Source organism: Corvus kubaryi, unplaced genomic scaffold, assembly GCF_017639235.1.
Source record: "Corvus kubaryi isolate FWS band 111438036 unplaced genomic scaffold, C.kubaryi_AGA036_p1.0 37285, whole genome shotgun sequence".
NCBI classification, from domain to species: Eukaryota; Metazoa; Chordata; class Aves; order Passeriformes; family Corvidae; genus Corvus; species Corvus kubaryi.
The window spans coordinates 1357357-1385327 of NW_024581089.1; the positions used below are offsets into that span (position 1 = coordinate 1357357).

The 27971-nt window shown below is 45.0% G+C and overlaps 1 protein-coding gene across 12 annotated transcripts in view; it reads left to right on the forward strand.

The window, feature by feature from the left end:
* The window catches only part of IQSEC1 (IQ motif and Sec7 domain ArfGEF 1), a 264092-nt gene that overhangs the window by 85364 nt on the left and 150757 nt on the right, over positions 1 to 27971 (forward strand). For 6 of the 12 annotated variants that reach the window (XM_042026667.1, XM_042026682.1, XM_042026668.1 and 3 more), the window contains one exon: positions 17291 to 17377. The exons of 4 other annotated variants lie outside the window; for them this stretch is intronic. In XM_042026667.1, the coding sequence (XP_041882601.1) occupies positions 17291 to 17377 (87 nt within the window). Of the gene's footprint in view, positions 1 to 8526; positions 9017 to 17290; positions 17378 to 27971 lie in introns of those variants that run through there. 2 more of the 12 variants (XM_042026676.1, XM_042026680.1) reach the window with 2 other exon arrangements.

Genomic DNA, 27971 nt, shown 5'->3' on the forward strand with positions numbered 1-27971 from the left:
CTCCAGCAGGCTCTGGGATGAGGGGCTGGGCTCCAGCAGGCTCTGGGATGAGGGGCCGGGCTCCAGCAGGCTCTGGGATGAGGGGCTGGCCGGTGCTCCTGGGAGCAGCTGCTCGGCCAGCCCGGAGCTGCTGCACCACGGAGCAGCTGCCATGCCAAGGCTGCTGCCAGCAGAAGGAGCTGAAAATGGCACTCGAGGGGTTCTTTGTGTCTACAAGTGTGTGCTCTGTAGGCCTTGTGAGCAAAAGAGTCTTCTGTGTGCAGACTCGAGTGCTGCTGCCTTTCACGCTCTGAGCTCCGCGTGCACAAGGGGTTTGTTTGTTTGTTGAGGCTTTTGCAGAAGGACCTTGAGAGGATGGAGACTTGATTTTTCATTTGCTCTTAATTGGCCAAAATCCTCTGCCTGGGCACACTGGGGTTGCTCAGGCTGGAGCAAAGGAGGCTCAGAGGGGACCTTGTGGCCCTGCACAACTCCCTGACAGGAGGGGGCTGTGGCAGGGGTCAGGCTCTGCTCCCAGGGAACAACAGGACAAGAGGAAACAGCCTCAAGTTGTGCCAGTGGGATTTCAAGTTGGATATGAGGAAATATTTCTTCACTGAAAGAGGAGTTAAACATTGGAACAGGATGCCCAGGGCAGTGGTGGGATCCCTGTCCCTGAAGAGCTCAAGAAATGAGTAGATGTGGCACTGGGAGATGTGGCTTAGTGGGCATGGGGTTTTTTGGTCAAAGGTTGGACTTGATCTTGGAGGTCTCTTCCTGCCTTCCCGATTCTATATTAGAAGCTCCAGAGAGCCAGCACTGACATCTACATGCTTGGTTTAGAACTAAACTTACTATAAAATTTATATTAAAATTATTATTAAACTGAAGAGTTGCGGTGGGAAAAATGAATCGTGTTTCGGGTGGTGCTGGGAGTAGTGGTTTGCATGAAGACTTTATCCAAATCATAACTTGCATTATAAAAATGAACAAAAGTTGGGGAAGAGCAAGAGGGTTGGCAAAGGGAATCCTCTACCAAAAAACCCTGAATATCCCAACAGTTACCGTTGTCCACAGTTCTGTATGACTTGTCTCAATTTGGAGCCAAAAGGGTGTTAGTGAATTCAAATAAATATTACAAAAAAGTATCTTAGTGTGTACTGGAGAAATGCTGGTGGAAAGAACCTTTGAGACTTAAATGCATTTAGATTTGGGCTCCTGTCTTTGGCTGCTGTTGTCTCGCCAGCCCCTCTGGAAGTGCAGGATGAGTTCTGTGTGTGCAGAGTGTGGGTGTGTGTCACCCAGAAGAGCTGAGTGGGGCGGGAGAGGAGGCAGCCTGGCTTGTTGGGTGCTGTGGGATGTGGGATTGGCTCTCGGGGGGAAGGTGTTTGGATGGATGTCTCAAAGCAGAGCCCTGTGGGTTTGTTGTTGCAGCTCTGAGCAGCACGTGCTGAGGCACATGTTGTTTGGATTCTCGTGTTCAGCTGACTCATCTCCAATCACTCTGGCTGCAGGAGAATTCAAGGACTGAGAACATCCATTGAATATTGGTGCTTTTGAGTGTTTCAGGCAATACAAGTGGGTTTTTTTCACACTTCCATTGTCTTAAAACTGTCAAAAAGTTCCTGTCTTAAATCTGCCATAATTCTGCAGATTCATCTGTGAAGAGTCCCCTGCTTTTCCTGCAGAGAGCAGATGAGGAGAATATTCCAGATGCTTTTCCTTGTGCAGCTGTTTCAGAGGTTTTCTTGCCCATCACACAGGTTCTGTATGCATGTCCTGTATTGACTGATAGGGCTTTTTATCCCGAGAAATCCCCTTTGGATATCCCATCGCTCTCCTTCTGTAAGTTACAACTTCAAGTGCTGGGAGCTGTTCTCTTCCTGCATTCCTCCAGTATTGAAATTCATTCCTCATTGCCCGGAGCAGCTGTGGCTGCCCCTGGATCCCTGGCAGTGTCCAAGGCCAGGCTGGACACTGGGGCTTGGAGCAGCCTGGGACAGTGCAAGGTGTTCCTGCCCACAGTGGCACTGGATGGACTTTAAGGTTCCTTCCACCCCAAACCATCCTGTGACTCTGAGGTTATTCCACTGAAAAGTTCTTATTTGAAATTACTGACCTGATGACCCTACATCAGCAAACAGCACCAAACTGGTGTCACTCCATGTTCTAGGAGCTGCTGAATATTTAAGCTTGTAGGGAATTTAAATTCCATGCTTGCTGTTGTAAACGTGATAACTTCCTGCTCCAGTCAGCACTGCATCCATGGAATATCCAGCTAGGCTTTGGTTTATACTTACCCTGGGGAGAGAGCTGCCATTGGTGTCTCTATTAACACACTGACAGATATATTGACATCAGTTGTCTTCAGTCTTGCCTGTTTAATTAATAAAATTGATCTGCTGAGCATCTAGCTAATAATTCTGGGGCAAATATTCCAGCTAGTCTTGTTACTAAAATGGAGTTTCAGCCTCTTGCTGTGGAATCTGCCATGAGTCTGGTTGCCAAAATAATTTAAAGATTGTTAATTTGTAGTCTTTCCTTCATCTAAAGTGCTTAAGCTGGATTTTTATTGCAACAATTAAGGACAAAATAGTTAAAATACCTTCACAGAAAATAAATGCAAAGGAATAATCATAAAATCCCAGCTTATTTTTATGTAGAAAAGATGAAACAAATAAATTTAATGTCAGTGTGTTATATAAGACCCATTGAAGAGCAGCTGCAGTCAGAGTTTAAAGCTAGGAATAAAATACATGATTAATATGCACAAAGGATGTAGGAAACACTTCTGAACTTCTTTTATCCATTTGTAGCCCAGTTGACTGCTTTTCTGGCTTAGCTAATTGTTGGGTAAATGACTTCCTAATTCTGGGTTAGGTCAGAAAAACACATTAAAGAATAAAACCATCTGCAGTGTCAGTGACTCGTGGCATCCTGGGCTAGAGACAGGCACTTCTCTTATCTCTTCTCCAGTGATTAATGATTACACTGCCCATTAGTTTGCTAATGTTTGTAGAGCATCTTCTAGTGGCAGCTACGGCTTCACTGAGAGCCCAGACGACGAGCAGGCGCTAATTACATCCTGCTCATTAGGATTTGTTCTGCTGCTGGCCCTTACTTGGCGCTGTACCTGCACCACCTCACAGCTGAAAGGTCCATGCACGAGGATCTGCCCTGGATTTTGCATTTTCAGCTCCATTTTTCAGAGGATGAAGGAATGAATCTCAACAAACATTTTGGACTTATGTGATGAATAGGGGAAGAAATATGTATCAAATAAATCCTAGCAATTAAAAACCTTTGCCAGACTCGCAGAAGCAGAACTGCTTTCCAAGACATAAAGTCTTAACAGAGACATTTTTAAGGTGATCAATTTAATACAAAGCATTTTAACATTTTCAGTGGAAGTTTGTGTTAGGGCTGACTGAATGCTGCAAAATTATTTGAATTTGGGTGGGAAAGATTTTATTTTTTTAAAGGCTTCCTTTTAAAAGCAGTTGTTCTGCATAGTGGGAGGAGGTATAAATACTTTAGAGCCTTGTTTTAGCAGAGTTCTTAAGTGTAGCTTAAAAGGAAGCAGTTTGTTACTTGGGGCTCGAGTCATTTAGCAGAAAACAAAGGATGTTTTAATAGTAATGTCAGGGTACAAGTTGAAAAAGGATTTATTGTGAGTGATAACACACAGATTTTTCCACAGCTCTAACTGCTGCCAGCATTGTTTAATACTTGTGAGGGACTTTTTTTGGTTTTTTGTTTTTGGTGATGAGAGACAGTAAAATTAATTCAGCAGCTACTGAAATGATGTTCAGCTGAGGCCTCATTTTGGTCAAGAAGTGGATTTAATAACTACTTCTAACTATATTAAGGGTAAATGGAAAGTATGTAAGACATAAGATATAATAGATAAATGTATTTAGCATCTATAGAAAGCTCAGAACATACAGGGATAAAATGAGTATTGCAGAGGAAATTCAACACAAGCAAATGTGTATCAACTCATCAGTAACAACCAAGCTGAAAATTAGAAGCAGCTTCCAGTGAAAGCTTTGGAGCATCTTGCTAAAATAAACAGTAGGAAAAAATTATTCAGAGGCTTCAGACAGAACTACAAACGTTCATGAGAAATACTTCAAAATGTGATTGAAAATGAAAATACTGCACTCTGACCTGAGACATTTTTGGCAGTTCTTCTATGACTGGTTTTTTTTTGCTTTGAGCTTCAATATTTTATCAGTGGATGTTCCATGGAGGGGCACACATGCCTGCAGGGAAGAGAGCACGGAGCTGGATCCTTCCCATCATATCCCAAGCATCCACATCCCTACTGCAGCCGTTGGGGTTCTCACTCTTCCTCTGAGACACATTTTGTGCATCAAAAGCACCAGTGCCCAGAGAAATAAGCAGTAGATAATTACATATATAATTATATAATTGTGGTGGTGGCCCAGCCTCCCCGAGGGGCTCAGGGGGCTGGAACCAGCCTTGATGAGGAGAGGCCACTGATGTGATTTGGATCCCTGTGCCAGCCTTGCTCCTCAGGAGCTGAATGGAGCCTCCACAGCACTTCAGACGTGGAATCATGGAATGGTTTGGGCTGGAAGGGACGTTAAAGCCCATGGGCAGGGGCAGCTCTCACTAAGAGACTAGGCTCTAAGACACAGCCTAGTCTCAGGTGGGAGAGTGAATATGTGAGAGTTTTTAGCCTGCAATGGAAGTTTGTCCTCTAAAAATGGTCTCTCAGGTCACAAGTTGCTGGTATGAACACCATGGTGGTCAGCTTTGTGTCCCATGTGTGTCCATACATGAGGGTAACGCTCACTGAGCCACTTTTGCTTCCTAAACTCAAAATAACAAAGTCTGGGGGCTGTGTCAGGACCAGGCGGGGTAAGGTTTTATTTTGGGGTGAGTGAAGCAGGAATAGGGAGGAGGAGCTGAGCATGCATCTTGTGTTTGAGTAGATGGTCTGAGACCTCCTGGGCAGGGGCAGGGATGTGTCCTTTGTGCCCAGTGACCTCACCCAGAACTTCAACCACAAACTGGCTTTGCTCTGGTTTTCTAGAATGAATCAATAGCAAAGCTCCTTAATCCTCCTGAGACCAACATGTTAGTAACAAACAGGAGAATACAATAACTGCTAATAAATGGCTTTGCTTGATCATCTGTCTCAAAACCTTCAAGATAAACTCAGGCCCTCATTCCAGACAATATACCATGTTTGATGTTGCTCAGGTGATCTGTTTATTCCTCACAGCCATGGACAGAGCAGGAATCTCAGCAGAGAAAACTGGGTTTTGGGGACAGCTAGTGCTGTGGCTGTGCAGGTCACTGATGCTGGCAGGTTATCAGTGTTCAGAGCACTCAGTACCACTGGCCATTTATTGTGACAGCCTGTCCATGCTGCAGCCCATGGGAGTTCTTCCCAGGCACTTCAGTGGGATCAGAGTCCTTGTCTTTAATACTTTTAGGCTGTACAGTGGTTAGGATAATGGCTTGGGCATTTTTATGTCCAGTTCTTTGCACACAGTGACATCAATGACTGTACAAGTGTCTTGCTGAGCTGACTTTGTAGTGCTGGGGAGGACTCAGCCCCTGTGTCCTCAGTTCTGCCCTACTTACTGTATTTTTCTGATAAAGAAAAGCCTTTTCTAAAGTTAAAAGCTAAGGCTAAACAGCCTGTGCAGTTATTAACTCCTCACTTTGTAATATTCAATCAATTGTAAAACATCGGAGTTCATTCTGCTAAGACACGGACGTGGGCAGACCTTATCCCACACTTACTCATCAGCCCCACTCCCGTTGTCCTAGGGGAGAGCTGAGGGACCCTGAACTGAAGATATGTTGGCTAAACCAGTGTTTAACTGGAATTATGCAAATGAGTCCATTATCTTGAATAAAACTGTGGAGCTTAGGTGAGTTCACAGCCAGATAGTTGTTTCCTCAGTTATTTTATCCAGACATATCCAACCAAAAACTAGAACTGAACTGAAAGCTTGTCCCAAACACAGGCAACAATGCCATGCACTGTAAAAGCTTCCCATTATCCTGTCCTCCTTGATCTGGATTGACTATCAGCCAGAGAGCACCTTTCTGAATACCTGTGTAAGTCATTCCTCACTTTTCATTCAACCTGTGCACTGTCAGACATCTGCAGAAACTGGAATTAAAGCCAGAAGAATGCACCAAGCTACCAAGCCTGTATATTCTCTTCCTCCAGTGCCACTGGTGATTGAGCTGCTTGACCTTGCAATAGCTGGGAAAGCTGTTTTATGGGTTTCTTTATGGGATGGTGTTGTTTCCTTAGCAGGCATTTATCATTTATGTGATGTATTGGTGGCTGTGATGAGCAAGTTCCAAACACACAAGCACCTCTTGAAACTGTACTTTTCCAGTGCTCTGTATTTGATACCTGCTAAAAATGAGGCAGTATTTGAGTCATTCTAAAGCTTCCCTGGAAGGCAAGATACCTTTAGGCTGTGCAGCAGAAAAGAACACTCCTCTAAATCTGTATTTCTCTGAATTATCTTAATTTGTGCAAAAGATAATTCAGTTTCCAAAGCTGACAGATACCTGTGATCATGTCATGTGCCTTGCAGTGTTGCACATCTGTGTTCAAGGTATGGATGCCCCAATCCAGGCCTCCACGTGGCATGGGGACACTTTGCTCAGGTGCCTGACCCGTGCCATGAGCCCCTGTGGGTTGGAGTTACAGGATCTGGCTCCCAGTGAAGGTTTTGGGAACCGTATCAACAGAGATACTTGGGAATGGATTCTGTGCAGCTCACTCTGCTGGGTGGGGCAGCACCACGTCAAGTGGATATTTATTTATTTCCTAAGATGAATTTATTTCCTAAGATTTATTCATTTATTTATTTCCTAAGATGAATCCCGCTGGAGCACCTGTTGATGCTGGATCCAAGCACTACAGGCCAGTTATGTGGGGGAATGGGGAACCCCACAGGTTTCTTACTGCATTGCCATGGCACCAGCACATGGTGATGTGACTTGGGGGCCGTGGCTGCTCTGACAGTTCTACAAATTACCATCAAATTTACTTTTGTAAACCAAAGTGCACCTCTGCTAAACAGAATCATGGAATCAGGGAGTGCTTTGGGTTGGAAGGGACCTTAAAAATCACCTTGTTCCATCCCCTGCCATGGGCAGGGACACCTCCCACTGTCCCAGGCTGCTCCAAGCCCCAATGTCCAGCCTGGCCTTGGGCACTGCCAGGGATCCAGGGGCAGCCACAGCTGCTCTGGGCACCCTGTGCCAGGGCCTGCCCACCCTCGCAGCCAGGAATTCCTTCCCAATATCCCATCTAATCCTACCTTCTGTCAGTTTGAAGCCATTCCCCTCTGTCCTGTTGCTCCAGGCCCTTGTAAATAGTCTCTGTCCATCTTCATTTTTGACTCCTTCAGGTACTGTGAGGCTGCAATTAGGTCACTCCTAATTTATTTGCAAATCAGTTTGGACCAAAGATCTCCTGCCTCTCCCTTTTTTTTTTTTTTTTTTAAGTTTTGCAGCATCTTTGGCAGTTCCTGCTCCCCCTGAGCCCCGGGAGCTGCGTAGGTGCATCAGGAGAATTTGGCTGCCCACTGCCCCCTCTCCCTCTGGAAATGGGACAACTGGCCATGGAGTTGGTCACTTGACCATGGCACATGAGCTGCCCTCATCAGTGTGTTCTGGTGTGTATTTAACTTAATAATGTGAGCAGATGGTCATTATATTGATTCATGAAGGAAGGGAGGAAGCTTGGCTTGGGAACGTCAGGGCTGAGTGCTGAGCATCGGAGCTGGGCAGGATGCAGGGAGGGGAGGAAAAAAGCACATTGTTGTGCTCTGTGGGGTCTGCTGCTTTGGGTTTTTGTTTGGTTTTCTCTTTCACAAAGTACCACCCAATAAAATCAAGTCGAGGTGACTCATCAGGCCTGTAGAAATGATCATTTCCCTGGAGAGGAGGCTCTTAGAGCACAAGCAGGATGGTGTTGAAGTGTTTGCACCACTGGTGGTGCTAAAACGGGGGGAGATGGGGAGGCAGTAGCCTGTAGAGTTGTGAAACTTCTCACTCTGCTGTTGCTATTAAAGATGACAGCTCTTTTGCAGGGAAAAGGTAACGATGAAGTAATAATCCTTCAGTAATTTTTTTTGTTTAAATCTCTTCCCATTTAGTAGGATATAACTGGAGATTAAAGCTAGAAGCTAATTGTATAAAATATTCAGCCACTCTCCTTGTTAGCCAAACTGGGAAGTTCACAAATCCCCAACCTGCAGCAGCTCGCAGGAACAGCTTGATTTGGTTCTTAATTCTGCAATTTTCACAGGACAAATGCTGCATAGAGAGGAATATTCTCCTGAGCAAGAGCTTAATCTCGTGTTTAGGTTCCTGTTTCTCTAGTTGCTGATTAGCTTTGCTGTCTTATCAGTTTATGTCATAGTATGTGACTATAAATTGACTTTGCAGGGAAGAGGGAATACGTTCGTCTTCACAGATGCTGCTGTTTCCATGGAGATAAAAGGACCAATGGCCTTTTCTTGGTTTGGACTGTACTACAGTGAGCAGGCAGAGATGGTGCATTCGAAAATGCAACATTTGGTGCTTTGATATTTCCGTCTAAATATCAAATGAGAAAGCATATTGTTTTTTCTTGGTGATGAAGTTGAACAATAAATACAGCTTTGGGACTTTTTCTGGAAGCAGAAAGCGAGCCCACCAGGAATGTGAGAACAGCGTGGCTGGTTCATGCTTGCTAAACCTCCTCTCTGGGAAAAACCTTTTGGCTTTGCAAAATATAACCCTGTAGAGCCTTTGGGTTTATCTGATGCAGTGTTTGATGCTGGTTACATCACCAGCTTACTTATCCGTGATGTTCCACCGTGGCTGAGCCTGAATGAGCGTGCAAAAGCTGTGAATGTGATTTTTTTTTTCCCCACTTTTTTTTCTCCTTAAGAAAGAGCTTTTCTACCTCAGATTGTGTGAAAGAAAATATAAATACCAAGCCCACCCCCCACTCAAGGATGGCTTGCAGAAGGTGTTATTTGTGAGTACCTTTTCCTTCTTCATCTGTCGTCACGTCTCTGATATCTGTGTTGAGGATTCCAGAAGTGGGAGTAGTGATCAGTTTATTGTTGGGTAGGTTTCTTTCCATGAGCCATTTTTAGGGTGTTACCTTTTTTGGCAGATGAATGCTCTGTATATTAAACATGTTTAGATGGTGATGATGCTGATTGTGTTTGTGCATATGGGTATTTAAAAACACAATGTAATAAAGTGAGTAGTCTATGTTTAGCAGGGAAAAAAACGAGGAAACCCTTCACTTTGCATCCAAGCAGCAATGCAGGGTGCTAGGAATTCTGTCTATGATGAGTCAAGGATCTCTCTTCCATTTTGTTCGAATGCTTTGTCATATTAGAGTGCAATCTGTCTTTTCAGCACAGAAATACAGACAGAGGGACATGCAGTGCAGCCTTGAGCAGTGGGATATCGAGAAGGCAAAATGTCGCTGTGATTTTGCTGTTATGTTTATGCTGAGCAGAACCTAAAGGTGCATTAATTGGTTACTATTCCCTGGAGTTTCTGGAGGGTTGACACAGGAGTTGGTTCTCCCGTGGGCTGCAGGCTGAGCAGCCCCTGGGGGAGCTGAGCCTTGGCTCGGGGCTCAGGGCTCGGCCGCTCCGGAGGACGATGCCGAAGTTCCCGTGCTGGTGGTGCTGGGATGGATGGGGACACACAGGTGGTTTGCTCCAAAACGGGCACAAACCAGGCAGGAATGGGCCCTTGGATTTGTCCTCACCCCCAGTCCAGGGGCTTGGAATGGCTGTACCTCTGTTTGCAGTTCTGAACCCCGGTTAACCATCCGCCCCCTTAAGGGTTAAATTTGAGCTTTCCAGAGGATCCTGCATGAAACACACGCAGTTGTCATCCCAAGCCTTTTCCAGTTCTTTTAGCAGTGCCTCTGAGTGCCCTGATTTGAGTAAATCTGCTCCATGTTCAGTAGCACCATCCACACACAGGCAGAGTGAATCCAACTATTCAAAACCAAACTCCTCAAATAGAATAACACAGGAATATTGGAATCCATCTTAAAGTTTTCTTTAGCCTTTTGTGTTGTGCTGAAGGGGTGAATGGTTAAGTTGAAATGGTTTAAAGTCAAAATAAACGTGGAGCCTTTTGTAGGAAGTTGAAATAGAAAAAGTAAACTTAGAAAACAGGTTGCAGCCTTCCAGGTATGCACGGATCAGCTTTAAACATCCTGCTGTGTGTTTGTCCGTGGGAGAACAGTTCTGTTTGTGTTGGACTCCATTTGCATTTGGGTCCTGGGATTTGGGGATTCTGTAACTCTCAGCAGGGAATGGATTTCCTACAGTGCTTATCATGTGGGGGTAAGGGATATTTAATCCCTGCATGTTGCTGTCTTTAACAGTGAGGTTGCAGTCTTATTTACAGACCCAGCTGGTGCAGTATTTTCCTGCTTTGCTGCTTACACCTTTGATGTCTTGTACCCACCTCAGCACGTTGCTGTAGAAAACAAGATGTGGACTCTGCCTCCTACTATAATTCTGTGTTTTAACTCCTGTGTAAGAGAGCTGATGCTGATTGTTGGCAAGAGGAAAATGTAAGCTGGGATTTTTTTTTTTAAGAACTTACTCTTAAGAACACATGTATAGAAAATCCTCATGTTCTTAAAAACTAACGGGTTCTGAATACTGAAAATATATGTTAAACTGTTATACACCAGTTCTTCGATGCAGGAGTAAGTTTTCAGATGAAACCTTACATATAATAACTCTGTCAGTGTTCTTGTAATATATATATGCCAAAGATTTTTGCCATTAAAAGTATATTTTTTAAGATAAAAATATCTTTTTACATCTTAAAGTGTAGAAAGCCTGGTTGTTGCTGTTCTAAAAAAAGCTGAATAACAGTGTCACACTACTTGGATTAGTGAAAGCATTTTTTCAGCTGCTGCACTGAATAGAACATATGTCACTGGAGCATTGTTTCAAGTAACAGGATTTGCCTTGCTGTAAATCTCTCACACTGAATCTGGGTAATTTCATCCTTTGTGCTTTGCTGTTTTGCCTCTTTCATCAGCTGCAAATCCAATATGTACAACTGGCACTGCTCAGCTTTGGGTTTACTGTGGTTATTGCTCTGTGAGATTAGAAATGTGACTGTGTTTTGTAATGGCAGTTGTAGTTTCTTGAGGATTTCTGGGACCTAATTTAATGATGTGGGAAACACAGAAAATATATGGTGAATATATCCATTTTCTGATTTAATCTGAAAGATAATTTCCTTCTCTCATGTCTCTTTGCTCTTAATTTCTGGGTTTGGACTGTGTGGGGTCTTTTCTACAGGTTTTGACAGCTCCCAGTAAGCACAACTGACACAAGTGCATCTTATGAGTCCTGTGAATTATTCTACATCCATAGATGGGGTTCTAGTAAGACTTAAAAGGAAATGTTTGTAATTAGAAGTGTCTACATATTAATAGTCCTAATTAAATCACCCTAGTTCCAGCTAACCCAGGATTGGAGGCTGCCTGCAAACTGTGCAGGGATGCAGAAGGGTCCCCTCCTGCCTGTTTGTGTCGGCTGGTACTGCATTTTCATGAAACCAGAAAAATTTTATAATAATTATTTGTAATTCTCTGTAATGCTAGTAAGTGTTGTGTTCCAGGATGGGACAAAATAATGGCTGTTCCTTGTTTAGTATGCTGGGACTGTCGTGGTTCCATTCTCCCAGGAGATGGTAATTATTTGCAGGCCCTTTGATAGAGGAGAGGTCAGTGAGAGTGTGCCTGATGATTCCATTGAAAAATCCAGCTGTGGGCACTTGAGTTGGGAATACACAAAGGGAAGCATTATTCCAAACAAGAACTCCCAGTCTGCATTTATGCTGCGCCGTGTACAAATGCTGCTATTAAATCGTTTTGATGACAACCAAATCTGATGAATCCTGGAACAAAATTCAGTGGTCTGTACTCTGGACTGTGTGTGCTGCTCGTTTGGAACTGCAGGCTTTATTGAGCATCCTTGTAGCTGGTGAAAATATCTTTCATTTCTGTGAAAAGGAAATGGCATTCTAGAATGCTTTTAACCAGGTCCTGACTATTGCATGGAAGGGGAGGCAGAGATGGAAGGAGGGAGATGCCAACAGAGCAGCTCTGCAACATATGGCTGTGCTGTTTGTGATATGTGGGTGAGTTTTTTGACTCTCAAAGTCCATGCAGAGTAATTACACTGGTGTTTACCTGCCAGGAGCTGTCCTGCTGCCTCCCTGGGATTTGGTGTCCAAGAAGCTGTGCACAAAGAGCCATCTTGTGCACAGGGAATGAGGGAATGGAGGGAGGAGTTGTGGTCTCCTGCAGTGCGTGGTGGTCTCTGCTGTGAGCTGTAAGTTTTTACGTATGCAGCCATAAAAGCAACAGCAGCATTTAATTTTGTAGGGTTGCCATCCAAAAGAGTGTGCCAGGAAGTTCATTAATAATAACAACACTGTGAAAAAACATAATATTTTCTGTGTGCCACCACAGCCTCTCCTGGCCGTGCTTGGCTGCAGAGTGCTGGACATCCAGTGGGGTGAAATGAATAGGAAAACAGAGAAGGTTTTTCAGTGCTACTTCACGAGTCAAAATCATACTGCCCTGTGAATTTTAGGTACAGAACAGTAGGAATTTGTCCTTGGAAATGGGAATGTGTCATGTGCTAAATCACCTCGTAGTGGCCACGGCCACAGCCAGCTGCAGTCACTCCTCGGCTGGGACAGCGGGAGCTGCTGTGAACAGCTTCCTGCTGCTTTCTCTGCTTTCCAAAAAGTTGTCCTAGGGGCTGGGTCAGGGAGTTCATTCTGAAAACACTCCTAGCAGGTTAATAAACTTGTTAATTAGCAAGCATTTAGCTGGAGTTGATGTGAGTCCATATTATTATGACTTTTATTGTTTATCACCTATCTGGATATCCTTCTGATTATATTTCAAACACTGTTCCTCATGAAAGAAAATGGTTGGATTTGTTAAACAAGAACAGGACAGACTTTACTAGTCTTTTCTATCTCAGCTGTTTCCATAACTCTGGATCAACATGAGAAAGAGAATTTCCACTTGTAAAATAACGTTATTCTTCAACAGGATAAAACAGTGGGAAATGGAAGTGCTCCTTTCAATAGTTCCAATCAAACAAACCATTCTCAGCTACCTGGGGTGACATGGAGTGGATGGGCTTAAACAGGGGGTGAACTTGTCTGCCTGTCCTGCTGTTTCCAAGCTGATTTTAGAAGGATGGGTGCCCACAGGGGCCTGAGGCAGGACAGCAGCCTGTGCTGGGATTGTTTTCACCACATCCTCACTGCAACATGCACTACATGGAAAAATGTCCCAGAAGAAAGGGAAGAATCCTGGCAGATGGAGGGGAACAGACAGTTGTTTCAGACAAGAGGAGGAAAAGTGACTGAAGTCGTGGCTCTGGGAGGGTGCAGCAGCAAAGGGCAGTGAAGGTACGGAGCAGCTCCTGCCATCAGCCCCATCGTTAACTCCAGAAAGCTCCTTCCAGCTGTGCTCCTGCACCCATTTCCCTCAGTCTCTGAGACCACAGTCTCAGGCTTTCTGTTTGAAAACTCCTGTAGGAAGAAGCTCTCAGACAGTGATGGTTTAATAATTCTGACCCACTCACAGGTTTGCACCTGCTGAAATTCAACAGCAGCAGAATAAGCAAGGGGTGGGTGGATGTCCCGTGCTCACCACGGTGTCCTGTGCAGGGAGAGGGGACAAGCTGCCTCCAGGCTCCCAATCCTGCCAGGAGCACCTGCTGGCTCAGAGCACATTGAGAAAACACAGGATAACCTGTTAGAGCAAAAGGAATTCCAGGTTAATGGCCTTGTGTTCTGTTCTCCCAGGTTGTTTAAAAACCAGTATTGAGAAAATTGTCTGCTGAGTTTGGGAGGCTTGTTGGGGATTGCAAGGGAAAATGAAAGGAAAAAAATAGTTGTGGCTTTATGCGATGACCAGTAAGCGATTTCTTTTCATTTGTACATCTGAGCAAGGCTCTAAACTGAAAGATTATAAAGAATGGTCGTTTCTGCTCGCTGGTGGACAGGGAAGTGCTGTTAAACTGAGTGGATTCTAATGGCAAAGAGAATGGGATTTATACAGGAGTGAGAGGCACAGCCACACCTGCCTGAGGTCTGTGTGCTCCATTAGGAGCTGGGTTTCTCCTGTTCTGCTGGGGAGTGAGATGTCAAGGGTTTGGGGCACATTTGGCTCGGGTTTTACTGGCTGGCTCATCTGCTCTCACAAGAACCTCGTGTAGGGATTCCTGTGAGCACTTAGGGAGAGCTGGGAGGAACTTGGCCTGGAAGTGGGATATGGCCAAGCTTCCATGGGCACTGGGATGTTGCAGCAATGGGCCAGGAACTGAAATTACCAGGAGCTGCTTTTGTCAATTCAGTCATTTGTCCCGTGTTGGTGCTGAAGTACCTGTGCTCTATTTATAATCCTAAATCATCCTTTGAAGAACATCAACTACAGATGTGGAAACCAATCTTCACAGGGCTGACTATCTGTGAGACTGTGAACAGGAGAAGTGATTAATTCTCCTCCAAATGATTGAAATGTATTTCTTCTGATGTCTTTAGGTGTTAAAAATTAGTAAATGAATTCTAGCTTGAATGCAAACTTGTGTTGAAGGCTGATTGCATAATCTAGCTGTGAAGTTTAAAAAATAATTAAAACTCCAACCAAACCAAACAAAAAGAAGTCATTGGAACCTTAAACATTCTCTGGTGTACTGCAGAGGAGTAAATGATTGCAAGGGCTGTTTTGGCAGGTGGTTGAAGGCACAAAATGCCACATACGAATCTTAAATTGCATCAGCAGATTTACCCCATTGCTTTGGGTAAAATCAGTATTAGTCAGAGGCTGTAAAGCCTGAGCCTCGTCACTGTCAGGCTGACTTTAGTCAGTGGAATCTGGAGGAACCCAAACACTGAGGCAAGCTATTCCTGAATTTTAAAATTCAGAGCAGAATGCAGTCCTTGTGTTTCCTCTGTCAGGGGTGGGACAAAGATCCCATGTGAGGAGCAGCTGAAATCCAGCCTGGTGTGTTGGACAGCAGCGACGTGGTGGTACCTCAGTCCCAGCCTGCAGCTGAACCCTGCCACCTGTGCCCCCTCCTGCACCCCTGTGGCAGTGTAGGGACCTCCTACAAACCTCTGGCACTTCCCATTTGCTCTCAGGGGACGGGACTGTTGCGTTTCTGCTGCATCTTGGAACAGGAACTCGGGGCAGTTGAGCTCCTGACCCCAGTCCTGTGCCATGGCTGAGTACAAACAAGACCATAGGGAGAACTTCCTTCTTTGCTGCTCAGGTTTTTTTGGAACCCGGGAAGGTCAGAGTAGGACAGATTCATGGAGCCCTGTGGGCAGAATTGTTTTTGAAGAGCCAGGAGCAAGCTCTGTTCAAAAAGCTTTTTTGAGCACATCTGAGTCCAGAGAGATTCTTTCATATTCTTTCATATTTCACTGGTTAATTCTCTGAAGAAAGAGAGATCTGGGTGGAAAAAAGAGAGTGGTGGAAACGGAATCTGGGGCATTCTCCTACTGATTTCCTCCATTTCCTTCTTTTGCTTCTACTGGAAAAAACCAGCTGTCCCAAGGCAGGAGGCAGCAGTTCTGCCCGTGTGAGCAGCTCCCCTGCCCGGTGTCACACTCGTGCCCTGCACTCACAACCTGCTGCCCCAGCTCCGTGGATTGTGTGGAGCAACTTGTGTGGATCTCGTGTGTTTTTCCTGACAAAAAATCCAGCTTTGGCATGTTCTGGCTGCTTTGATCAGGCCCATCAATGTTTTCAGTGATGTTCTCCATCTTTCTTTTGAATTGTTCATCTTTCCAAGTGGTTTGAAGGTGCCCCATGAGCACCTGTGCCCCGTGAGGTGTTAGCAGGGTACATCCCACACTGGTGAGGTGCCTTGTGTCTGGATTGGGCTGTATTTCCAAAAGCTCGAGTACTTTACAGGAGTTACCACCTTTAAACAGAAAATCCAGCTGATCCTGGCCATGCAGTTGCTGACACAGAGTTGGCAGCAGGAATCAGAACGGGCTGACCTTGTCTTTTTTCCTAAGGATTAGTAACTCGCTCCTTCCTGAACAAAGCCTGACTTCCTTTTGCTTAACCGCTCTGTTTGATCTTGAAGAAAGTGACCTCACAGGATTCACTTTAAGCCTCTGGGATGCAGAAGAATCAAAATCAGTCTTCTGAGACCTCTGTCAAGACACCAAGAGAAAGATGGGGGGGGTAAAAAGTGCATTTGTGTACACACAGAGACACACACACATCCTCTGCTAACTGTCAGGCTGGAGGCTCACAAGTTAAATGAGGATTTTCAGTTTAATGCCCCCTTCCATAGGTGCCCACTCAAAGAGCTAGGAGATATTGATTTTTTTTTTTTTTATGATTTCCTAGAAGAATGCTGTGTCCTAAGAAATTTGATTAGGTGGATTTATCATGGAGGACTTGCTGTGCTGAGCCTTGTTTAATGTTTCCTGGCACAAACACCAGGAACGCAGGGACGTGTGCTGTGTGGTGCTTAAAGATTTTCCAAGCTTTCCTTCAGGTGTGACCCCTTGTCTGGTTTTGAGGCTCCTCTGATTTAGTGAAACAATACCAATCTAATGATCTGGGGTGCAGAATATCTTTGTGCTGTAAAGCTTTTTTTTTTGTTTTCTTTCTACGCTTTGAACAAATGACAGCAATTAAACTGCTACTGCACAGTTCCGAATATTGCTTAAAACATTGGTGAAACTGGGGTTCTTTCACATTTTCAAATGGTGTATTTTGCAATATGGCTGTGATTGCTGGGCTCAAAGAAAGCTTTATGTCCATGTCCATTGCATTCTCCCTCCTCATGCAGAGCACTGTGCTTTAATTCCATGAGCAGAGAACAGCCTGACTGGTGCAGAGTAAGATGCAAGCCTAAAGCTTCATTTCCATAGGGATTTTATCCCTCAGTGTTTCAGCTTTTGCCTTCGTTCCGCGTGGCAAGGCAAACCCCAAGCCTTAAATTGGCATTTGATCTTAACCTTGCAACAAACCTTTGATTCTTCATTGCCACAGCTCCTCACCGTCATTTTGATGTGTGCATTTAAAAGCTGGGACTGTTCCCCTCTATCCCCCGGGATCCAGAATTGACAGCTGTGCCTCAAATTTCAGTCACCGTTCTCGTGAGTTTCCAATATTCCTGTCAGCACCTGCCTTCCCCTAAAAAGCCCCTTTCTCAACACCTGGTGGTTTGACTTTTTGTTTTTCCTTGTGTCGTAGGTCTTTAAATACTCTGCACCAGTTTTGCTGTCCAGCTCCATTGTACCATTCCCAGCTAGCTGTCCCTGCCACACACTCAGAGTACAGGTAAGAGTAGACATGCTCCACCCACCGCTGCTTTTTGGAGAGAGATCTGATGTTGCCATTTGACATGAGACAAGCAACTAGTTGCTTAAGTTTTAAAAGGAAAAAAAAAAAAAAGAATATTGGAATAAACATCCAATATTTTGGAGGTCTTGTAGGGTAGCTGTGAACAGAGCCATCACTGCAGTGAGTCCTTCTGTCAGGCACTCTGGAATTACTCAGTAAAATGAGTGTCATGTGCTTTAACAGGCACATCCCCCTGGAAAGATAGGGAAAGGGAGGTGCAGGTTTAGTTTTTACATGACAAATATGCTGAAATATTTATATAATTTATGGAGGATATTGATGTTGTTCAGGGCAACACTTTTTTTTAACCCCTGCCTGTTCCATGCCAGTAGCTGAGGAATCCATCCATGTGTTTAACCCTCTGAAGGTTAAAGGCATGGACCTGCACAGGGCTCAGCACTGCCTTGGATTTGAATGAAATAAGAGGATTTTAAACACAGCCAGGCCATTGATGCCAAGCAGAGTCTGCCCTGAATAGATCAAAAATATATGTTTTCAGCTCATAATGCTTCTTTTAACATAGATGCCTTTACTATCTTTGTGTTCTCTCTTTGATCCAGTGTGGAGAGCAGCAATTACATCCCATAGTACAATTCACTGTCAGTGCCAGTGTTTATTGTAACATCTTAGAGAAGCATCAAAGGGCAGCTAATCTAAGTCATTGGAAATGTGAAAACTGTTAAAAAAACTGTGCATGCCATGGAGAATATTGTCTTTAATTTTTACTTCTGCTATTAGTGATCGATTTAGTGATAATTGCCAGCTCATGAATAATATTAATACCAAAATATTGGAAGCCTGGTGCTGAAAAATCAAAATCGCTTTGCACGGGTGATAAGGAAAGACAAAAGCAAACAATGAATCCTAAATCTGTAAATGCATAAACATATTTCTGGTTTGAATATTTCATCCTGTAGTTATCTCTAACCATGCATGCTTGGATTCACCCTGTTGGTTTACGTTGCAGCATCTGTTCGTGTGTTTGGTTTTTTTCTCCCATCAGAGCCCTTCGTTTATTTGGTGGTAGTGAGTCCATAGTTGGGTTGTAAGACAGCTCAATATTCCTTTGGTGAGGAGCAGGGCCTGAAAACTATTTGATTCCCTGCTTGCTTTTTAGTGAGGCTTTTAGTTTTCCTGTGTCCTTAGTTGATAGTGCTTTAATTTTAAGGATCTTCCTGTGGGGATGTTGATGGGAAAACCAGCTTGAACGTCTGGTATCTTGCTCCATGCAGGGTATTATTTTTACCAGTAATATTTCTTCTGGAATTAAAGCTTAGAGCAGCATAACTTTGTGCTTGAAAAACCCTGAACTTCTCCAGCTTTTTTTTGGGAACCTGAATTCCCTGCTCTGGATCTGCAGAGCCTGTGCAGTTTTCAGAGTGCCCAAACGTGTGCCGCAGGACCTTGAACTGATGGTTCAGGACTGGGGGGTGGAAGGAGCTCATCAGTGGCCTTGTTTGCTCTCAATGACATTTAGGCTCAGGGGGGACCTTGTTGGCCCTCCACAGCTCCCTGACAGGAGGGGGCAGCCAGGGGGGTCGGGCTCTGCTCCCAGGGAACGGGGACAGGAGAAAGGGAATGGCCTCAGGCTGGGCCAGGGGAGGCTCAGAGTGGGCATCAGGGAAAAATTGTTCACTGAAAGAGTTGTCAAACCCTGGCACGGGGTGCCCAGAGAAGCTGTGGCTGCCCCTGGATCCCTGGCAGTGCCCAAGACCAGCTTGGATGGGGCTTGGAGCAGCCTGGGACAGTGGGAGGTGTCCCTGCCCAAGGCTTTAAGGTCCTTCCAACCCAAACCAGTCTGGGTTCTGTGAATAGGAGCATATGGAGGAGGTGCAGCCAGTCTCCTCCAGGGACAAGAGGCAACCAAAACAAGTCGCAGTAAGGAAAATTCCAGTTAGATACAAGGTGGGGAGAGAGGGAATTGCACCATGAGCATGGTCAAATGTTGAAACAGAGGCCAGGAGAGGAAGCGGGGTCTCTTCCTCAGCCAACTGGCTGTAGCTGGCCCTGCTCTGAGCAGGGACTGGACTGGACTGTCCATACCTCCACCAGTCCCTGCTAACACAAATTATCCTTCATCCCACATCCCACTCTGTTCTTGGGAAGAATAAAAAGCTGCAAAATAGAATATTTTATTCTGTAGAATTTAGTTTCCAACTACACAGCGATGTGAGTGCTGTCCCTGCTCACAGATGTGCTGCTGTGCTGGAGCCAGGCTCTTACAGTGGTCCTCATGGCAAAGATTGGTTTGGTTCACCCATAATTTCAATTTCTGAAGTTATTATACCCAAACTGCCATCCCCACAACTGTGATCTCTGAGTCAAGTGCAAATGATGCACCTGTTTTTTCCAGGACCTGTACATGGGGATCCCATTGCTGTGAATGAAAATGAGCTACTCAAGCTCTAACAGGATTGGGCTTTGCATTTCCACATACACTTAATGGTATTAAATTTAGCTTTTAGTCTTCCCATTTATCAGTTTATAAATAGAAATCATTAGAAACAAAACTAACAGACATGGATGCTTTGGTCTAGCTTCAGTTTTGAGGCTTTATTTAGAAAATACGCAGAGGGATTAATTTTGTAGCCCAGAATTAAAAATTAAATTTGATCTGAAAGAAGCAATTAATGAATGCACTACAGTGAAATCTGGAGCATCTCTGATTTGCTGTTAGCTAATTGCTGGATGTTTTATTCACTCCAGCAGTTTTATTTCTAGTCGAGACGATTTTTGGCATCTGTTTTGAATTGTTAATAGGGAAATAATGCATTTTTAATAACTGCAGCTATTGCAGCAATCCCTTGCTCGTTTTACAATGCTCAAAATAGGCAGAAATAATACAAGTTATCTTGCATTCTCCTATTACAAGGGAAGTCTTGGGAAGCCTGAGCATGTAGTGTATTTCCAGCTAGATACTTGTCTGGGTTCCAGTCAGCCCATATGCCTCCTCTGCTTGCTCTTTTCGGGTTATTTCTGTTTGGGAATTAAAAAATAGACCAGGAAATGTCTGTAACTTGGCCTCTCTGACTCCCTTCCCCTTCCTGCCTCCCGAGTAGAGCCTTGGAAACAACGGCCTCTAGTTGGAAGCTGCAGGTTCCACGAGCTGCTCTGGATTTGTCAGAGATCATTGGGACACAGATTTTATATCTGGTGCAAAGGGCAAAGCAAAGGAAACGTGGGACACCCCGGAGAGGCTTCCAAAAGTAGAAATGCAGGTAGTCCTGTACTTCAGTGGCTGAGCCTCTGGCTTGATCCAGCTGCATCATCATCTCAGAGGCCCCGCAGCTGGAATCTGAGCAGAGCAAAGCCCAGACATGAAACAGAGAAAGGGAATTCAATCAACTGTATCTTGTCTGAAGAACAGTTTGTTCCCAGCATTTTCTAGACATGTTTCCTATGGCTTTAAATTGATAAAGAATAGGTTTAAAATAGGTATTAAGAAGGAATTGTTCCCTGGGAGGGTGGGCAGGCCCTGGCACAGGGTGCCCAGAGCAGCTGGGGCTGCCCCTGGATCCCTGGCAGTGCCCAAGGCCAGGCTGGACATTGGGGCTGGAGCAGCCTGGGACAGTGGGAGGTGTCCCTGCCCATGGCAGGGGTGGGATGGGATGAGCTTTAAGGTCCCTTCCAACCCAAACCAGTCTGGGATTCTGTGACACATCTTTAGGCAAGCTTCAGTCAGAACTCAGCCCATCTGTGCAGGTGGGAGGTACCTCGCACACAGCAAAATTTCATGTACAGAAGTGCCCATGCTGAGGATATCCAGTCCTATTCCTGTCTGTATTCCCTGTGTGGATATGGAATAGGCTGATGGATGCAAACTCCAACTGTGGACAGATTTGCTTACCACTAATGTCTGAGCATCTTTCCATCGGGTGTGTTTATTCATAACTGTGATCTCCTTGTTCTCATTTGCATGAGATGTTGGCTGTCACTCATTCCTGTCTCCATCTGCTCTACCTTCCATCCTTCTAATCTCAAATTAGATGCCCTTATCATGTCCAAAGAGCATTTTTTAAATGGTGAAGCTAGAGATTTTTCTTTTCTTTTTTTTTTCCCCAGTGAGACCTGTGAAAACAAAATGATAATGCAAAGGATGTTATAGTACCAAAGAAATCCCATCATTTTCTTGCAGTCTCTGCCTGCTTAATGTTTAATCAGCACCTCTGGGAGGTAAAACCATCATTCTGAAAATACTGTACTTGTGTGAAATTTAATGTGGAATCTTTGTTTCACCAGGTAATGTTGGCTTACATGCAACAAACCACTGTGTGGACGATGATAGAAGGATTGATTGTGCTATTTCTTTCTGTCTGAGCCCCTGAGAGGCTTTGGAGCTGTTTTGCCACCATAACTGGTTAACACAGAGGCTCCCCCTGCAACCATGCCAAGCTTTCAGATGCTTCTATCATGTTTTAGAGTGGTTTGGTTTTCCTTAACTCTTCTCAAGAGCACAGTGGGAATTCTTGCATGCTAGCACAGCCAGGGAAAACTGGGAAATAGCTTATATCCCTGAAATTAAAAATATCTCTTTATAGATAAATGTACTTTGCAACTCTCAGTTTGGTTTTTTCCCTCTGCTGGGCACTGTACTCTTCCCTGAGACACAAAGTAAACACTTGATGCATCCTCCCTGCAAATATCTCTAGGGACATCCCACACCATGCAGCAGAATCCCTGGTCCTGTGGTAGCTTCCAGTCAATGCTTAGTCACAGGTGAAGACATATCTGAAGGAGCTGCACTTCAGAATTCTTTTTAGTACTGCTATGACTATTCATTGACATTTTCTACCAAAAAAATGTTGAACAGGAATCTAATTTCTAACTGCAGTTGCCTCAGCATGTTTAAACACTCGAGCCTCTCTAGAATATGCAGAGATATAAAAGCTTGATGATATTTTAATTTTCAAACTGAGCAAAGGAGTGAGAGCAGCATGGCCCAGACCAGCAGCACGTCGCCCAGAGAGGCAGGATGCAGATGGACACAGCGAACCAGATCCAAACTGTGACCAAATCCCACCCCACGTCAGTGTGAGGTTCAGCTGATTACATAAGGCATCTGTGCTCACACCCTATGGCAAAGGAAAGCTGGCATAATTCGAGTAATACTTGTAATTTTCCACTTGATGCCTACGTGATGCAGGGAGGGCAAATGGTGGATTGTGTTCCTGCACACAGTCAGGAGAGCTGGCAGAATAGCATGAGATTTGGTTTTGGATTTTCTTGTTTTTCTTCCTCCATTGTGTTCCTTTCCATCCTCCTCCTCTAGCCTGGTCTTTACTTTAAAGGAAATGCCCCTCGTGGTTGTGTCACTGGTTCAGAAGTGGCCTCGCTGGAGCCTCCTGCTGCGCCAGCATCTCCTTCCCTGCCATAAAGCACTTTTAGCATTACAGATGTGGGTATTCCAAACTGCTCCTGCCTTGTGGCACCATTCATGATGCTGGCAACTCCTCATGGAGACAGACCTCTTCCTTGGACCTTGGGAGGGTGGGGGAAGTGGAGAGCAGACCTGGTCATCCCCAGGATTTGTGTGTGTGAGGCACCCACAGAAGGGGAATGCGTCTGTTCAGCATTTCCAGAGGAACGTGGGCAGTGAAAACACACAGGGAAAGTTCTGAGCATGTTAAAAGTAAAGGAGCCATGGCCACATTAGGCTGGGTATGTATAGAACTACTTAATGTAATTGTTCTAATGGGAAGAACAGAAATGGCCCTTTCAAAGCACTGTTCTTCTCAGAGTTTAAGTCGTCAGCGTTGGCCTTGGCTCGTTGGGCTGTTCCTCCCTGTGTGGGGAGTCCTGTCTCTGAGACAGAAATGGGTGAACTGGGGGGTGCTTACAAACAACTCACACTACTTGTGGATTTGAAAACAAAAGCAAACAAATTTCAAGCTGAATTTTCCTAATGCTGTTCCCTGTGATTCTCTTCCTCTGTCTCTCTTCTTTCTTGCCCCCCCCCTTCCTCGGCAGGGAAGATAGTGTCCTGCACCAGTTCTGCTGTCCACCTTCGGGGTCTAGTAGCCCATCCTCAAGATAACAGCGAAGCTGGGGGTCGCTGGGTGCAGTCAGTGCTCCACCTGTACAGTCCATCTCTCCTCTCCTCTCTTTCTGGTGTGTATGGACTGGCACTGCACGGATGCCGTGGGATCCCCGTGCTGCCAGTTTGAGTAATGCCTCCTCTCCAGGCCTCCCCACAGCTCTCTCCTCCTGCCCAGTGCCGAGAACACACGCCAGCTGTAAACAGATTCCTCAAATGCACAGTTTATTTTGAACTAAAATAAACAGTACCATAAGTCCTGAGGTGTAGTGTGAGTTTTGTTGCTGTCTGTTCGTGGCTGTGTGCTATGGAGGGCACAGCCCAACGGGATTTCTTCTCTCCCAGATGTGGGGTGGGAGGGAGCTGTTGTGAGAGTCTGTGTTAGGCTGTTTAAGTTTGTTTCAAGGTTGGGCAAACACCAACATGTGACGTGTTATGGATGTTACTGCACAGAGATTTAACCCTTCTTCCTTTCCTTTGTGCTGGTTCTGAGGAGCCAGCACATTTCTGTTGCGGCAGCAGATCCTCTCTCCATGTCTGCTTCCATCCTAAGCTGCTTTGAGCTCTGTCCCCTCCTTTCCTTGGCCTTTGTGCAAGTCTTGGATCAACCAAAGTACCAGATCATTGCTCATGTGCTTCTGTTGCCTCATCAGTGAAAATATTTCCCTCAAAGCTGTGCACAAGGCTGTCGCTGAAGGAATGAACTTGCAGCTGAACACCCCATGAGTGCAGCTGGATAAATGAGTGTGTGTCCATGGGTGTCCAAGTTCCCACTGCCCAGAAGGCTCTTTGTTGGCTACACCTTTCCAGACACATCCCGTGGCTCTAAAATAGCCAGTGAATTTCTGCTGGCTGGGTCTTCCAAACGTAACCAGTCCAAGGAGGTATACCAAGGAACAGAATTTCTCTGCAGCGGCATTTACTACCCTGAAAATAGCAAGGAAGAGTGATTGGGAGAGGAGAAAAAGACTCTTAAATCTGTAGTTGCTATTATGAGGTAAAATAATGCTCCACACTGTCTGGGGCTCGTGTAGAGGCAGAGGTGGCTTGATGCAGGGTGGAAAGGAGGTATTTATTTGTACTTGTGTGGGGCTTTGAGGATGGGATAAAAGGAGAATCACCAGGATCAAGGGGGGAGAACTGTGAAGGCAGCCTGAGGCTCACTCTCATCTTTACAATGTGCTTTTTCCCCCCAAAGGATTCTCTATAAAAGCAGAATATGGGTTATTTGCTTTTCTGTGAGGTTTGATCCGCTGTCTCTACCCTTGCTGTGTAATGTTTCCTTGTGCTCGCCTTGGCTATGACTGTGCAGTGTCCCAGGCCTGGGGAAGGATTTGCTGGCACAAGAATAATCTGCCTTCATGATTTTGCAAGTTTTTCTGCATCATTTCTGCTCACTGCTCACACTCTGTGGCTGCTGCTGTTCTTTGGTATTGAACATTCTCAGTTTCCCGTGTTTCTTAATCACTTTTCATTACAATATAGAGAAAGAACTTCCCTTCCCACTGTACAATTTCAAAATAATGTATGTAGAAAATAGTGTAGTGGGTGAGTGCAGTTCATTATATCCCTGGAAGTGCTCTGATGTTTACTGGGCAGGGTGAAATGTTTGAACACTGCTCACCATTTGGGTCTTTTACTCTGTAATTAAGAGTTTCTCAGAGTTGCTTCCCGAAGATAGAAGCAGTAGGAATTTCTGATATTTTGACTTGCTTATCTCCCTCCCAGACGTAAACAGTGATTACCACTCTCTCCTCAGTGTACTGAACTCTGGAGCACTGTAATTATTCCCTTCCAGAGGGGAAGATTTGTCCAATCTTCCAGTGAGTACCTTTTATCTATTTGTGCACAGGAAAACAAAGAAGCAAGACTGATTTAAGGGTGCAAATTAAACCCCCAGCCTGAAGAGCCAGGGGGTGATTATCCTGAAAGTGGCTGCAGTTAATGATGGGTCTCAGGAGAAAAAGAAGGCAAAGCCTGACCAGCCTTATTGGCTGTCACAGGACACTGGCATGGGGTGTTTCTCTCCCACAGTTTTCCAATTAAGGGGAAATAAGGTCATTAGGGGTTGCTGGGATTTGGAGCAGTTTGAGTTTGTAGCTGTAGTATCCCTGAACTCTGTGGCATTTTCTCTTCAGGAGCATACAGAGAGCTGACCTTCCCTGGTGCAGTGGAAGCCAGAAATGCAGGAGTAAACATTTCCCTCTTTGAATAAATCATGGCTGGCTAAATAAAACATGCTGTGCATCTCTGGGCTTAGCAGCAGAGCCTGGTAGGGGCTCTCTTAGTTAACCAGAGTTAGGAGTAGATGACCTAAAATGCTGCATGTTATTATAAAACAGAGAAAGGTACCAGCAGAAAAATTCCCATTCCTAGGTGAATCTGTACTGTTTCTGTGAAGAGTGAAGACTGTCTTACTGTGCATTTTGGAATGGAAGGTGAAGTAGAAATGGCATTTTTCTTATTTTTTTTTCTTATTTTCTCCTTCCATGAACTCAGAGGGCTGAATAAAAGCTGCTGCTTTGGGGGAATTCAGATGGGGAACTTCTGCTTCGGCGCCTTTAGGCACTTGCACCGTTTTGGATCAGGCTGGTTTGGTTTTCTTCTGCAGTGTGGAGTTCTCCTTTGCAAACATATTAAAAAAAAAACCCAACCTCTTCCATGGTTTTGCCTGGAACCGGTGGGTGAGACTCCAGCTTTGCAGAGCAAGCAGTGCCTTGCTGTTATTTTCTGCACTTGTATTATTTTCTCTCCATAACCAGCCGTGGGAAGTCACTAAAACAGCTCAGGGCAGTGTGTGGACACCCTGGGCTGGAATGGGATGGATTTTTGTGCACCACTAGATGGAGCAAAAAAAAAAAAAAACCCAAACAAACCAAACCCGTTCAACTGAGACAAATTAAGATATTCATATCCCAAAGTAGATTTTAACTAGCTGAAGGAAAATACTGTGTAATGTAGGAGAAGAAATAATCCCCTGAAAAATGCAGCAGGGTGTAGATCTATCACAGCTGCAATCAAAGTTTTAAGATGCTCCCTTAGCCAAGCCAGCAGCTCTGTCATGGAATATGGACTGCCACCACTCCAGGCAGCTCAGGATTCATGAGGAGCTGGAATTATGAAGTAATTTATGGCCGAGGGAGCTCCTTCCTTGAGCAGGTGCCCAGGGATGGAATGGAGCAGCGCTGGGACAGCGCTTGAGGTCACCGGCCAGAGGTGGGCACTTGGCTGCTCGGAATTCCCTGCTTGGAAAGGCTGAGCCCCCTCTGGACCCCCCTGAGCCACAGTTTTGCCAGGGGAACATTTGTGTTCTGGGATATTTATTTGCCAGAAGAATCATTTTGACGGGCAGCACTAGTTCCTTTTTCACCTCAAATACCGAAATGGAGCAGGGAGTTCTGAGAAAATACAACCCCAAAAATACATATACACAAGCATTTGTGGAGGTACTCGCTGTCTTTATGTTGTGCCAGGACTGCGTGCGGGTGGTGGTAGAATTTTTGGGGGTTTTTTTGCAATAATTGACTATTTCCTGGCGTGGGGGCTAGAGGGAGCTCCAATGCAGCCTTCCCAAAGCTTTCCCGGTAAATCCCTCCTGCCTGGCTTAGTCCATGGAGCTGCAGAGGACAGGAGGGAGGAAGCCAGCTCGATGTACTTCTGCACTGTGTGACCACTGGAGATGCGATATATGGATATATATATATATGCCAGGATGCCCTATAGTCAATACTGTTTGTATATTTTATCACAGTTATCAAAAAAGTTGTCTATAAATGTTATAATTATTACCCTAAATCCACCGTTGGTTTGTGCCCCACCTCTCTGCAGTGCCAGGATATGTCCCAGGGAAGGTTTGTGTTTAACAGCACAGGAAAAGCCACAGGGGGTGTTTCACATCCCACTGTCACGGGTGGTTCTGTAGGAAGGGCTATGAGAACAAGGCAGACACACAGCAATACCTCTCCTAGGCTAGCAGGTTTTCAAATAAAGAAATTGATAATTAAAAGGTATGGAACAATATGATCCTATAGACTTTATTATGTCTAGATAGACTGATCTGCTGTCAAAGCAGCAAAAAAACCAGGTTTATTATTCTACCTCCACTCAAGTAATTTGTAATAGTTTAGTTAAGGGTATCACACCTGTATTTACAAGGAGTTTGGCATTCTGAACCTTTCCTCTCATTTTTCGTGACATGGTTTATGGCATGGGGGTGTTCAGGTGGAAGCTGGACTTGATGATCCTGGAGGTCTTTTCCAACCTCAGTGGTTCTGTGGTTTCCCATTTTCATTTAACTCCCCAAACTGCAGCAGCTGAATGGGGCTGGGAGAGCCCTGTCCAGGAGGGGCTGGGCTGAACAGCACCGGGGGGTTATCCCCATTTCCCGGGGGTTTATCCCCATTTCCCGGGGGGTTATCCCCATTCCCGGGGTGTTTTATCCCCCTTCCCCGGGTGTTTATCCCCATTCCCGGGGTGTTTTATCCCCATTCCCGGGGT